Source organism: Odontesthes bonariensis, chromosome 10, assembly GCF_027942865.1.
Source record: "Odontesthes bonariensis isolate fOdoBon6 chromosome 10, fOdoBon6.hap1, whole genome shotgun sequence".
Classification (NCBI taxonomy): Eukaryota; Metazoa; Chordata; class Actinopteri; order Atheriniformes; family Atherinopsidae; genus Odontesthes; species Odontesthes bonariensis.
The window spans coordinates 32978515-32991721 of NC_134515.1; the positions used below are offsets into that span (position 1 = coordinate 32978515).

The 13207-nt window shown below is 38.4% G+C and overlaps 1 protein-coding gene across 2 annotated transcripts in view; it reads left to right on the plus strand.

Moving 5' to 3' along the window:
- The window catches only part of mical1 (microtubule associated monooxygenase, calponin and LIM domain containing 1), a 31787-nt gene that overhangs the window by 17300 nt on the left and 1280 nt on the right, over positions 1 to 13207 (plus strand). For both annotated transcript variants that reach the window (XM_075475318.1, XM_075475319.1), the window contains exons 18-24: positions 940 to 1007; positions 1233 to 2040; positions 2178 to 2287; positions 2380 to 2493; positions 8115 to 8208; positions 8999 to 9092; positions 11131 to 11204. In XM_075475318.1, the coding sequence (XP_075331433.1) occupies positions 940 to 1007; positions 1233 to 2040; positions 2178 to 2287; positions 2380 to 2493; positions 8115 to 8208; positions 8999 to 9092; positions 11131 to 11204 (1362 nt within the window). The remainder of the gene's footprint in view (positions 1 to 939; positions 1008 to 1232; positions 2041 to 2177; positions 2288 to 2379; positions 2494 to 8114; positions 8209 to 8998; positions 9093 to 11130; positions 11205 to 13207) is intronic.

Here is a 13207-nt window from a genome sequence, read left to right on the forward strand (position 1 = left end):
CTCAATTTTACATTGAACATTCTGAACTTGCTCTACCATTTGTAGACACCCTTTCTAAGGTGCTCTTTTTATGCCCAGATATATTGCCACAGCATAAATAGTTGCAATATCTTCCTCCGGCTGTTACTCTGTCGAAATAGCCTTTTGTTGCACCTGTCCCAACTTTTTGATACTTGTTACTTCCATCAAATTAAAGCTGAGCTAATGTTTTTCATAAAGTATTAAGATATTTCCCTTTCAACATTTGATGTTTTATTGTGCATAAGATATTCATCTATGAAATCTGCAAATAATTTCTTTCTGTTTTTATTCACATTTTACACAGTCCCTACTTTTTTTATAAATAGGGTTGTAAAATTGGGCAAAATTGTGGCTTTCACTCATTGTGGTGTTTTCTTATAATGTCCAGTGTGTACTCTTTTGCATTTTTGACCTGAGTTGTTAACAGCTCCTCCAAATGGAATTTTTTTACCTCAGAAATTTCCACATGATTTCATTTGAGTGCATGTTTGAATTATTTAATATCTCACCAATAATTAATGTCATAGAAAAAGCCCCAGAAATTAAAACAGATTTGTCAGAACTTCTCTCACTTGTTGATTTATAAATAGCCTAACCCGTTAATTAACCCTTCAAATGTATTTGCTGCCTCTGTATATAACTCTCTCTAGCAACCAGAGAAGTAACGTGCTTCTTACACCTGATATTTTATTATTGAAAATCAACTGATCTCATATACAATAAATTAATATGTCAGCGAGACTACAGCCTTTTTAAGACTAATTTAAAGACTAATGATGATAAAAGCTGCTAATACTTATGCACTTAGAATATTGGATCCAGGGCTTTTACTTGTAATGAAGCTTTTTGATATTGCTGTATCACTGTTACATTTGCTTCGGTAAAGGACCTGAATTGTTCTCTTACTGCTGCCCACAGGGAGATTTTACTGTGAATTGCACTCTGAAGAGCTGTTGTTTGCAAATGGAGTTGAAACATCATATGAGGTGGGTCACTGAACAGAAAAAATGTAAATCGTTCTGTTTCTTGCTGCTGTTTACTTCACACTCCATGTTGAATCCTTATCCTCAGAATGCTCTTGTTATACAATCTTCTGTTGCATCATTCTTCTGTTGGCTGGTTCAGTGTCAACTTGAACATGTCTATTAGCATGTTTGCTTAAAAAAATAAATTTAAACTATTAACTAACTTCTGACTCTTTCTGTATTTAGGATAGCAAAGGAAATCCCAAAGAGACAGATAAAGAGAATGAGCTTTCGAGTGATGATTATACACCATCTCCATCAGATGAGGAGTATGACCACACTCTGGACCGTGGGCCCTCTACTTGCGTGCGGTCACCTGAACCCAAAGAACCAGATCAGCATACACTTGAATCAAAAGAAGAGTTGCAAGAACCACACAAGTCCAACACGTCTACTGACCCTCTACCTATAAGTGAAACAGCAGTGCTTACTTTGGAGGAGACCAAAGAAACTACACCCTGTCCAGTCCCAAAACCACGCTTTTCTCAACAGACTACTCCCAGCTCAGAGCCCTCTCCCCCGGTAGCAAAACCCCGTTCAACTTTCCTACTAAATCCATCCACTCCAGAAAAACCTTCACCTCCTGCCCCTGCAGAGATGTCCAAAGCAGGGCCAGACTTCCGTCCTAAACAGTCACTGCGTAAACTTCAGTTAACCGATGAGGAGAAAAACCAACTGGGGAATCTTCAGAGCTTCAGCGTAGACTCAGACTCAGAGACCCATGGTGGATCTTCCTCCTGTTCCTCTTCCTCTGCAAATGCAGGAGTGCCTCCAAAGCTAGAGGGCCTGGATGGGCAAGACGAGGAGGGCTACTGGAGTGGGAGCACAGCTAGTTGTATACGGGAAAAAAGGAATCGACGCTGCTTCAGGAAAAAAGAGATGCCAAACGGGCAGAACAGAGTACGGTCCAAGTTTTCCCCCTGGAATCTTTCCTCTCCGAGGATCAGTAGAGACAACCGGCTCAGTGTCCTTGTTAGTCAACCAGGAAGAGTGGGTGCGTTAATAAAAATAATAAAAAATAAATAAATTTTGATGAAGACAAGTAATTGCAGAGAAAAGCTTGCCGTTGCATTGTTTTGGTCTTGGTGAGTCTGAGTTTGTAGTAACCGTTGTTCTTCCCTTTTACAATAGAAACAACTTTCAGACATGTTCATAGCGCCTCAGAGGAGGGTGTTGAAGGAGATGATGATGATGATGATGATATGTTTGAACATGATGACATTGACTTAATTGATATGAGGGTAAGGAGAAAATAATATGTTTTCATTTAATATGATGATAGATAATTGCTGCATTTTTATCAGTGCACTCACATAAGAATTTTTGCCTCTAGTTTCAAATGGAGCCATCGGATCCCGTTGAGGCTGAGAAGCTGGAGTTGATGAAGATGAAAACTCTGGAGCGGAAAGCCAAGATGAGTGAATTAGAGCGATTTCGCAAAGCTCAGGTCAGTACCTTGTCTCTATAACTATTACTGTTGTTAAATTTGTCAACGGATTGAGGTGTTGATGATCATGGTTCAGTTGATATAGTCGTCATCTTTCAACTAGAGCATTGGCCGTTCAGTCACCAATGTGTCCATGTGTCAAAATGTTCTCAGACAAGATGATGAATCCCACAATGCTGGTTATGTTAATCACTGTGTGATTTCAGAGGAAATGCTCTGCGCACTGTATATAGTGTATGTATAAATATGATTAGACGCGCTGTATGAGTTTATGGGTGAATGAGAAAGGTATCCAAAATGTTTTGTAGAACTTAGACAGGGTTCAGGAGATAAATGTGAACTATTTATCATTTAAACTAAAACCTTTTGTTTTCTGGAAATTGGTTATCCAAAGGATTATTTCTAACAGTTCAGCTCTGGTTAATTTGGCTGCACCTTTGGTTACCATAGTTACCAAGTTTGATACTGATGAAAACCCTGTTCTGCTGTCACTTTTTTCAGAAATGCAAAAGCATAGCAACTGAAGTATCTGCACACAGAAAGGCAAAACAAACACATGCTGTTTTGTTGAAGAAGTCTATTACTGACCTCTTTTCATAAGCATTCTGATTTCATGCTGGTTATGACAAGAGCAGTTTTCCACACAACAGTAGAGCACATTAAAGTTAGTCACCACCAGCAGTTGAAGCCTGCAGCTCTTCATGTATCAAAAAAGATTTCTTTATTTTCTTTTTAAGCCATGGTGCAATTTTGTAAATATTATTTGCAAATAAATTTGTTTACATTATTTTCTGTTAACTCAGTGTAGCCCCTGTAACACCCCCGTTTTTATTTTATTTTTTTATTTGCTATTGTTCTGTCCTTGTGTCGACAGGCAGCTAAACGCTTCATTCCCAACAAGACTCTGATTGCATGTTTTAACCAGGTTTATAGTCGGACATAGAGGGTGAAACTACAAGAAAAACAGACAATACAATCAAAATATATGAATTACATCTCCACAGATGTGTAAATAACCAAAATGAAATGTCACCTGTATTTACATGAGTATCACAAATTAATTTGTGCCGGAAATGTCACACGTGTACACTAAACATACTTTCCAAATTACCACATGTCATACTAGCACACCATTTTAACCAAAAATAGCATGGCTACTGAAAACGGCATGCTTAATTCAAATTCAAAATAATGCTCAATTCTCTGCAAGAATGACAAAACATGTCAGTAAAAAGCATGGTAATACAATAACCATACATAACGACGATGTAACCTCATATAGATATATGCAGGAATGACCAAGCACATGCTCTGCCAAATGTCTCCTCTCTGCGATTATGTCAAGACTTCCTGGATAAAGTTTTCTCATTCAAATTAACAAAACACTACATGTTGTACCAAAAGGAGTAAGCAGGAGGCAGTGTTATGTTCCTTGTACTCTTGTTCAAGTAAAATACAATGAAATAAACTACATCAAGTGCTTTTTACAACTAAAACAGAACAGTTATATTATTCATCTTTTTGGAGTTAGTAGTGACCACATTTGAGTTGAACTGGAGAGTGACAGCTGAAACCTAAATAATATATTTGAAGCCGAATAGCTAATAAATTATTCTGAATCAAAACCTGATTTTGACATTTTCAAGTCAGTTTAATGTGTGTACGCTCTTAATGCCGATGACGGACTTTTCATTATTTGTTCTATTCTATTTAAGGGGAGAGATGATAAGTTATACTATACATAAGTCCAAAAAATATTATTCACAGCTTAACTCTCTTGAACAAAAAGTAAAACAATTAGAGCGAGAACTTCATCACATTAGCCACTTTCGGACAGAGCCGTTCTAAGAACGCAATTATCAGAACTGTCCTACTCGAATTTCGTTCTGATAACTGCCCTTCCCCAGCGGAACTGTTTCAGTCTGCATTCGCACATGAGTCGGGACCAGGTCGGGAGTGATGCGCCGCGCGCAGCCGTCTGCGTCAGTGACGTGTTACGTTAGCCGTTTAGCGCCACATTCAACAACAAAACAAAACAAAACAAAACCCGGTAAAAGTAAGGAAAGAAGAAAAAACACCACAAAGAAGCTAATATGGAGAGCGGGGAGGCCACCGTGTTCATGGTCTGCATGACGGGGATATTAATCATGGACGATCACATCAGGCGTCTAATATCGAGGCTGGAAGAGCACACAGAGAGAGTCAGGAGACGATACTTTTTCATTTCATGAAGGAAGAAAGAAAGGAGAGCAGAGCGCTGCAGACAAAGGAGACCAGTGTAAGTTTAACTTATTAAACACGCGCCGGTTTTGTCCGTGTTGTATGAGTAAACATTTCAGCCGTGACAGCATGACATGGGGCGTAGCTACCAACCACCAACCACCAAACACCTACGTCAGATGCGTTCTATAGAACCATGAAAAGGCCCGACCTCGGAGAAGGAGCTGAAATGGTTATAGGAACTAAGGGAGATAGCCCCGGGTTACTGTATGTCCGAACACGGGAGAAAACGGCCCCGCGGATTAAAAGGTTATTAGAACTGCTAATGGTTCCTACAGTCCGAAAGCGGCTAATGGCACACCAGACAAACAACAAGAGCTCCTCTTACTGAAATCCCAGTACAATGAGTTAACCACCAATAAAATAGCCTCCAGTTTGTTGTGGCTAAAACAATCATACTATGACCAGGGAGAGAAAGCTGGAAAGCTGTTAGCATGGAGGTTGAAAAGTATACAAACTGATAGAGCTATTAATTGAATTAAGTTACATGATGGGAAAATCCTGATCGATCCATATGAAATAAACACTGCTTTCAAAGAGTTTTATGAGGGTTTGTATAAATCAGAGTACAGTTCACCGAACAGCTCAGAAAAACAAAAGGGGTTTTTGGATAAACTCCACTTTCCAACATTACCCGAAGAAGCTAAAACTGACCTTGATAGACGTTTGTGTATTGAAGAATTATCAGAAGCAATGAAAGCCTTGAGCATTGGAAAGGCACTTGGGCCCGATGGCCTGCCCATAGAATTATATAAAACATTTGCAGAAAAATTGTTACCTCATTTCTTAGAGGTGTTTAATGAATCGTATGAAAAGGGAATTATGCCCCCGTCTTTAAGATCTGCTGTAATTTCCCTCCTTTTAAAGCCGAGCAAATGTCCCTTAGACAGAACATCATATCGACCCATATCTTTTAAGTCTTGTGATACCAAGATACTACGTAAGGCTCTGGCCAGACGAATAGAATCACTAATACCCAACCTGATCGCCAACGACCAGAATGGATTCGTACTTGGCAGACAAGCTTTTCACAACACTCATAGCCAGACAAAATGCCAGAGAACAAGCAATCCTGTCATTAGATGCTGAAAAGGCATTTGACAGGATCGAATGGAGCTAACTATTTAACGTTTTAAAGAGATTTGGTTTTGGGGGAAAATATAAATGGATTCAATTATTATATAGGCTACTGCCTTAGCAGAAATTGCAACTTATAATCAAATTTCAAAGCCTTTTAATCTCAGTAGATCTACATGCCAAGGCTGTCCTATGAGCCCTCTATTATTTTTATTTGTTGTTGAACCTTTGGCCATGGCAATCCATCAGTCATCTGACATTACAGGTATGAGATAGAACACCATTTGTCTCTTTTTGCGGATAATATTGTTTTGTTTTTAACAAAGCTCGGAACCTCACTTAAGGCCCTCAGCCATCTGCTCAAGATATTAGGACAATTCTCTGGTTACAAAAATGACACTAAAAAAAGCTTTGCTAATACTGAACAAGAGAGAAGGTCCCCAGATCCACACTCGGTTTGCTAATATGATTTACTTACGTAGGCATTATAATGTCACCTGTCATTGAAGACATAATACCAATCAATTATGACGCTCTGGTTAAATCCATAGCAGAATCTCTAGAGAAATGGAGTTCGATGCCCATTTTTATGATAGGACGTATAAATATTATTAAGATGTTTGTCCTGCCCAAGTTTTTGTATCTTTTTCAAGTAATTTCACTCCCTTGACCAGCATCTTGTTTTCTACTCTTAAGAAAATCTTCTGCTTCATATGGAGAAATAAGTGCCCTAGAATGCGTCCTTCTCTCTTTTACCTGCCCTATGAACGTGGCGGGCTTAAACTGCCCAACATGTAGCTGTATTACTGGGCAGCCCAACTCCAGGCAGCCATATACTACTTCCATACCACCGAGGTTCCAGCTGTGGTAAATATAGAAAATATTGCAATAGAACTTCCATTGTGTCAGTACCTCTAGTCGTCACAAGCTAAAATACTTGGAAAACGCACACAAAATCTATTCCTCAAAAACACTCGGACAATATGGCATGACGCCCCCAAACAATCTTGTTTCGCACCCATATGGGGAAACTAAAACTTCACTCCTGGGAGGTGTGACATGGGATTCAGACAATGGATGGGGAGAGGACTAAGCAAAATAAAAGATCTTTATGATGAAGGGACTCTAATGTCATTCACACAATTAAAAGATAAATTTGACCTACCTGGGAAACATCACTTTAAGTACATGCAACTAAGAATTTTCATATACTCCCAAATTAAAACCACCTTGGAACCCCCACTATCCATCATTGAACAACTCATGGTAAATCACTTACATGGCAGAGGTAAAATATCTATCTTTTATGGTTTACTATTAGCAGGCTCTAAAGAAAACTCTCTCTCTTATCTATCTGCTTGGGAAAATGATCTTCAGTCAGACATCAGCATAGAGGACTGGGAGGAGGCATGTCTTCTGGCCCAAACTCAAACTATAAATACAAGATGCAAACTCCTACAGTATAAATGATTGCTTAGGACTTATATCACAACAGTTAAATTTCACCACCTTAATCCCAATACTCCCAACTACTGCATCAAATGTATGGAAGAAGTTGGTAACCTGCTACATTGCATGTGGAGCTGTCAAAAACTGCAGATATTCTGGAAAGAGGTTCTCGACTTTTTCTAAGCTGACAGGAAGGGTTGTTCCAGTTGAAGCTAAGATATGTTTGTTGCACATAGACCCTGAGGATTTCCCAGCGACTATAAAGGAACGTAAACTAATTAATTTCTGTCTGTTACAAGCTGTCATATATATAGTTATATAGTAGGACTAATGTTGCCACAGGGCTTGTTTTCATTTAAAAGAGAAAGAATATCTGAGTTAAACAAATTTTTAGAACTATAACAGACTGCAGCTAATCAAACTTAACTGACTCTGTCTTTTTTTTTTTTTTTTAAATGAACCCTCATGTTGATATGTATCAAATCCTCTTATGAGGGAAGGATGCTCACACCTATTTATTATCAAGAAAACAAAATCCAAAATAATCAACAGCAGATTGATTATAAGGTGTAACTACATCAAACGCTATACTGACTTGTGGGAGAAATATAAAGCCTTAGTATTTGATTGAGAGAACTTAACATTGTTAAATGGGAAATTCACATTTCAAAAGACTTCTGCTGTGGGTTCTCTGCTATCTTTTATATGATTTATGGATTCAAGGAAATGTTAATAAACCTTAAACACTGTCAAAGTGGTTTTATTTAATTTCAAAGTTTCTAACAAAATGTCTTATCTTTTCACGTGGTTCACAGTCAATCCAGAGAAGACTGGAGGAGATTGAGGTGACGTTCAAGGACCTGGAGGAGAAAGGTGTTGAGCTAGAGAGAAGTTTGCGAGGAGAAGCTGGTAAGAACAAAATGTTATCACCATTGTTTTTTTTATTAATCCTTTTAAAGTTTCCCCGAAATAACAAATGGAGTGCTTAGTTTTTAAGCATTTCCTGTACAAACAGCTGCCAGGGAAGCAAACCCTTTCCCAGTTAAACGAGCCCGCTCTGATTTTTCACCTTCATTGGCCTGAGGAGGCACCACTCTCCATTTCAATCTCCAAATTGAAATTTGAAAAAGTGTTTTCTTTAACACAAAGTTTGTATATGCTGACAAGTACAGGATGATCAATATTTGTATCCTTATGTAGGAAAACTATAACTTTAAATATCCTGATGATTACACACAAAATTCGTTGTATTTTTCTTTCATTGGCGGGACAGATGTACAGGTGACAAAAGGTACAAAACATTAAAATATAAAAGAATTTTAAAATAAAATCTGATTTCAAAGTGGAGACAGAATTCCATGTTGCAGCGGGCCCCATATATTCAGTACAAATCACATAGGCTGTCTTTGCTTTATTACCACATATACAGTATTTAAAATACATGTAAACGTAACAATTGGAGTGAAGCATAAAGCATTTCATTTTGGCAGTCAGTTGAACTTGTGATGAATATTTAGCTTGAGGGCTCCCATGTGAAAGTTCCTCACATGACTGCTATGTTAGATGCAGCAAATGATTCTTCCGTCATGCCACTTTATCAAGAATTTTGATAGAAATGTGTCCTCTTCCTTTTTTCTTTTTTTTTCTCTTAAATCTGCGATCATGCGCAGAGTTTCAAACACTAATTTTCTTTGTCCAGGCAACAGTGATTCTCCCGACAAGGTTGAACAGTGGATCCAGCTGGTCCATGAGAAGAATGCATTGATTTCAGAGGAGTCTGATCTTATGGTGGCGTAAGTCAAATTCCCAAACTGTGATACACAGAAAAATACTGAAAAATTACTGATTGCTAGAGGTGGGTGCAATTCATCGATGTGGCGATGCATCGCGATGCTTCACGTGACGATTCGGCATTGATTAATTAACGTTGATACTTAAAAAAAGAAATTAAAATTAAAGTCAATGCTTTGCCGCAAGGCCGGAACAAAAAACACGTAAACGGAACCTTAACGCACTTGCCGCCCAGACTGTTTAGTGAGTGTGACCACAACAAATGGAGTTAGTGGCTGTGTTCGAAACCGCCTACTACATACTACATACTTGCAAACGGCATACTCATTCGATCAGACAGTATGCAGAGCGTTTACACACAGTGCACTTCGCTCCTGCCCGAGCCGAAATCAGCCGGCCTGAAGCTGATTTCGCTTAAGCTATAAACTCTGTAAATGTATAACTTTAGCAACATTTGAAACATTTTCAGGCGAGAAAGTAGTCGTTTAGACCCCCAACGTGTTGAAAACCTGACAAAATACCGGCTATTTACAATTTTGTAAATTCGGCGCTACTAAAGCTAGCTGCAGTGAGCAACGCACTTCTGGTTATTTTCACAAATTAAAATACCCATTGCCTTTTATCATAGGGAAAGCCATTACGATACAATTGGTGCTTTTGTTTTGAAAACAGGAAGTGAACGTACCCTCGTCTATGGTAGCTAGCTTGAAACTGCCGTTTTGACAGGAAATGATGATCGGCAACGTCACGTTAAGTTGCATCCTGGGTAGTATGAGTAGTAACCTCATGATGCATACCCAACATTTCGGCGAATCTAGTATGCATCCGGGAACTTAAAAAAAGTTAAAGTTAGTAGGAGTAGTGGGAGTAGTAGGGGAAGTAGGCGGTTTCGAACACAGCCAGTTTCTTTGCAAAATGGCAACAGCTTCAGCAGCCTCCAAAGAGCGTCCGATTCTCTCGCCACCGGGGTTGACTGCATCGGTGTGGAAGTACTTTGGATTTAATGAGAGAGCAAACAAGACGACTGACAAGACCTACGCGATTTGCAAGATTTGCAAAGCAAAAATAAAGTACATCAGCAACACCACAAACTGTGAGGCAAACGAGGCAGGACCTTGTACGCTTTCGGTTAGTGGTGCGCACCATGCACGAAAACATGGTGCACATGAAAACACTTTGCAGAGAAAGAAATCTCCCACCTTTACGACAAAACCAAAGCAAACGTCCTGGAGTCCATGAAGAAGGCGAGCAACTTAGCGCTTACATGTGATGCGTGGACCTCGGTTGTCACCAAATCCTTCATTACTGTAACAGCACATTTTGTGCTTGCGTTGGACAAGAACAGATGGAAGTTAGTGAGTCACGTTCTTCAAACTCGAGAGATGAGTGAAGAGAATGCAGTTTGGAATATGGCAGCTTTTTGGTTAAGTTATCCTATCTATATCCAGACTGAATAAGTTTCCATTTTCCATTAATTCAAGTAAACAAGATATGTACTTCCATTAAATTTATTTAATTAACTTATTAAATCCAGGGCTTGACTGTTTTCAGTGTTTTCAGCCAATAGAGGGGACTCTTGTACAATTGGAGCTTTCCCTGGTCAAAGTTAAGTAGGTCAAAGTAAAAATGTTTACAGAACAGTCATAAAATGAAATATTTTGTGTATTTGAAAAATATAAGTCAAATGTTTAAAAAAACTTATTTACTTATTGAATGTAGTTTTAGAGGAACTGAGTTAATTGATAGGCTATTTATTTACAAATGTAGCCACAGATGAAGACAAAATCAATCTTGTATGAAAAAAGCATTAAAAATCTCAATAATCGAAGAATCGTGGCACCAATAAACAAATCGTATCGACAATCATTAGAATCGAAGCTCCCATAATCGAAATCGAAATCGAATCGTGAGGTACCTTTGTTGGAACACCCCTACTGATTGCTCTCACAGTGGTAACAGCCATTCTTCATATGCTCTTATGGTGACCTATGGCAGTATAGGAATGGCCTGTATACATGACTAAGCTGGTTTTCCTCTCAGGTCCCGACAGCTGGAACTTGAAGACAAGCAGAGCATGTTAGAGTTGGAGCTCAGAAAATACATGGATCTGAAAGGTATGTAGCATGTGCACGCATAAACTTTTACTCTTGACACTAATTTTGATGTTTTAAAACATGTCTGAGAGTGAAACCAATGTGTCAGTCTCCAATGACAAAAGCTACTTGAAAAGGATGGAAATGGAAATTACTTAAGCAGTTGAATATTTTTTGGCCAAAAGTTGGAAAAGGAGGTCTTTAAGCAACTGGTTTAAAAAGACTTCAGTTGAAAAAATCCCTGAAAAAGTCAACTTTGTAAATATTGTTTTTTAAATCAATTTCATTAAGTGACAACATTGTACAGGTCTCTGAAGAGTTATGGGCTTAAAAAACTTAAATTATTGTTTAACTCAAATGTAAAGCAGTATTGTTATGCTTTAAAGGTGGGGTAGAGGTTATTTTTCTGGAGCATTTTTTTACATATTGCTTGAAATACTCTTCACATCCCCATTGCAACCAATTAATTAAAAGTTTTGACACAAAAATGAAAAGTTTTAGTGGCCTCTAGAACGAACAATCCAGGAAAAACACTATCCAATCATACTGAACGGACAGTTAACGATGATTGGATTCTGATGCGTCTATCAAACTGCAATCTGCTCCTCCCTCCCCCTCCTTCCCCCGTGCGCGTACCCTTCTTCGTGAACGAATTATGCGTGTCCAGAAGCTTGGCAGGAAGCTAAACTAGAGCCAGCTTGGCTAGCACCTAGCATTATTAAACGGTTCATTATGATGTTGAAAGGTATTTTCTTACCTGTGAATCCGCCATGAGAAAAAGTTAGCAAAAGTTAGCCAAACCAATCGATGCTTGCTGTCAGAACAGCACTCGTGCACCTTCGTGCTCGTGAACAAGCATTGCGCGTTCATGTACTGTAGAGGCGTGGCTTCGGGGGTAAGTCTGAATAAAGGGGTTGGGACTTTTGACCTGTGTATTTTCAAAATGCAGCTTCGCTGGACTCAAAATCCAGGATCTCCTACCCTACCTTTAAGTGACTTAAGTGAACTCCCTATGTTTGTCAACATATCCAGGAAGTGTTTTTGTGTATATACATTATGAGCAAAAACAACCGTCACTGCTGTGGAATTTTGTTTTGTGCTGCAAAACACCACATAATGCCTAAGACCTAAGAGAGATGTAATAATATGATCTTAAAGGAAACTGAAATTTAATTAATGTCAATCTCAGTGATAAGCATGTTAAAAAAATGTGTTGATCTATGGATAAGAGTTTATCCATTGGCACAAACAAATGCAATAATAGCCATGCCATCAAGTCATAATACATGCCCATCTATTATCGCAAAGCATTGTTTGAACTACCAGAAGAGAATAGGACTGAATTCATGTTGGTGAGAATCAATGGACCTGTTGACAGGCACAAAAGCAGGTGTGACACTGAGATTGAGAGTGAACTTGTGTTGTTCTCCCAAACTGTTGAGGTAATTATTTATTTTGTAAATTTTACAATCCAAAATAACCAAATAGAAGGAAGAGCTCAAAGTATGACAGGCACACTCCAAATACAGGGCCAGCCAATTTTACAAAGTAGAAGTTACAATGGTCTCGAGAGTGAATGTAGCAGCCTTGAAGCAGACAAGGATGTGAATGTGAGTGCAACAGGAAATATAAAGACATTATGTTGGTTTGTTATGATGTGTAATGCGAATAGAAATATAACTGTAAATGCATGTAAATATAGCTGAAAAGAAGATTGTTACAGGCACATACACACTGACACCATGATCAAATTAATTAACAGGATTGAGCAATAAAAAAAAAAAATAAGATTCTTTTTTTTTTTTTCCTATATTGCTCGGCCCTAGATCAAAGTGCCTGTATGTTCTACATGAAATATTGGAAATGCCAATCCTGGTTGGGGTTTTGCTTGACTGTAAATTCATATCACTACTGTATCATCTAGCAATTTCCCCTTTAATCTTCTTTCCTTCAGTAAGGGAGGTGACTAAGAAAACAACTTACATGTATATGTAGATCTTTCTAATGTACATTTTTGTTTTTTA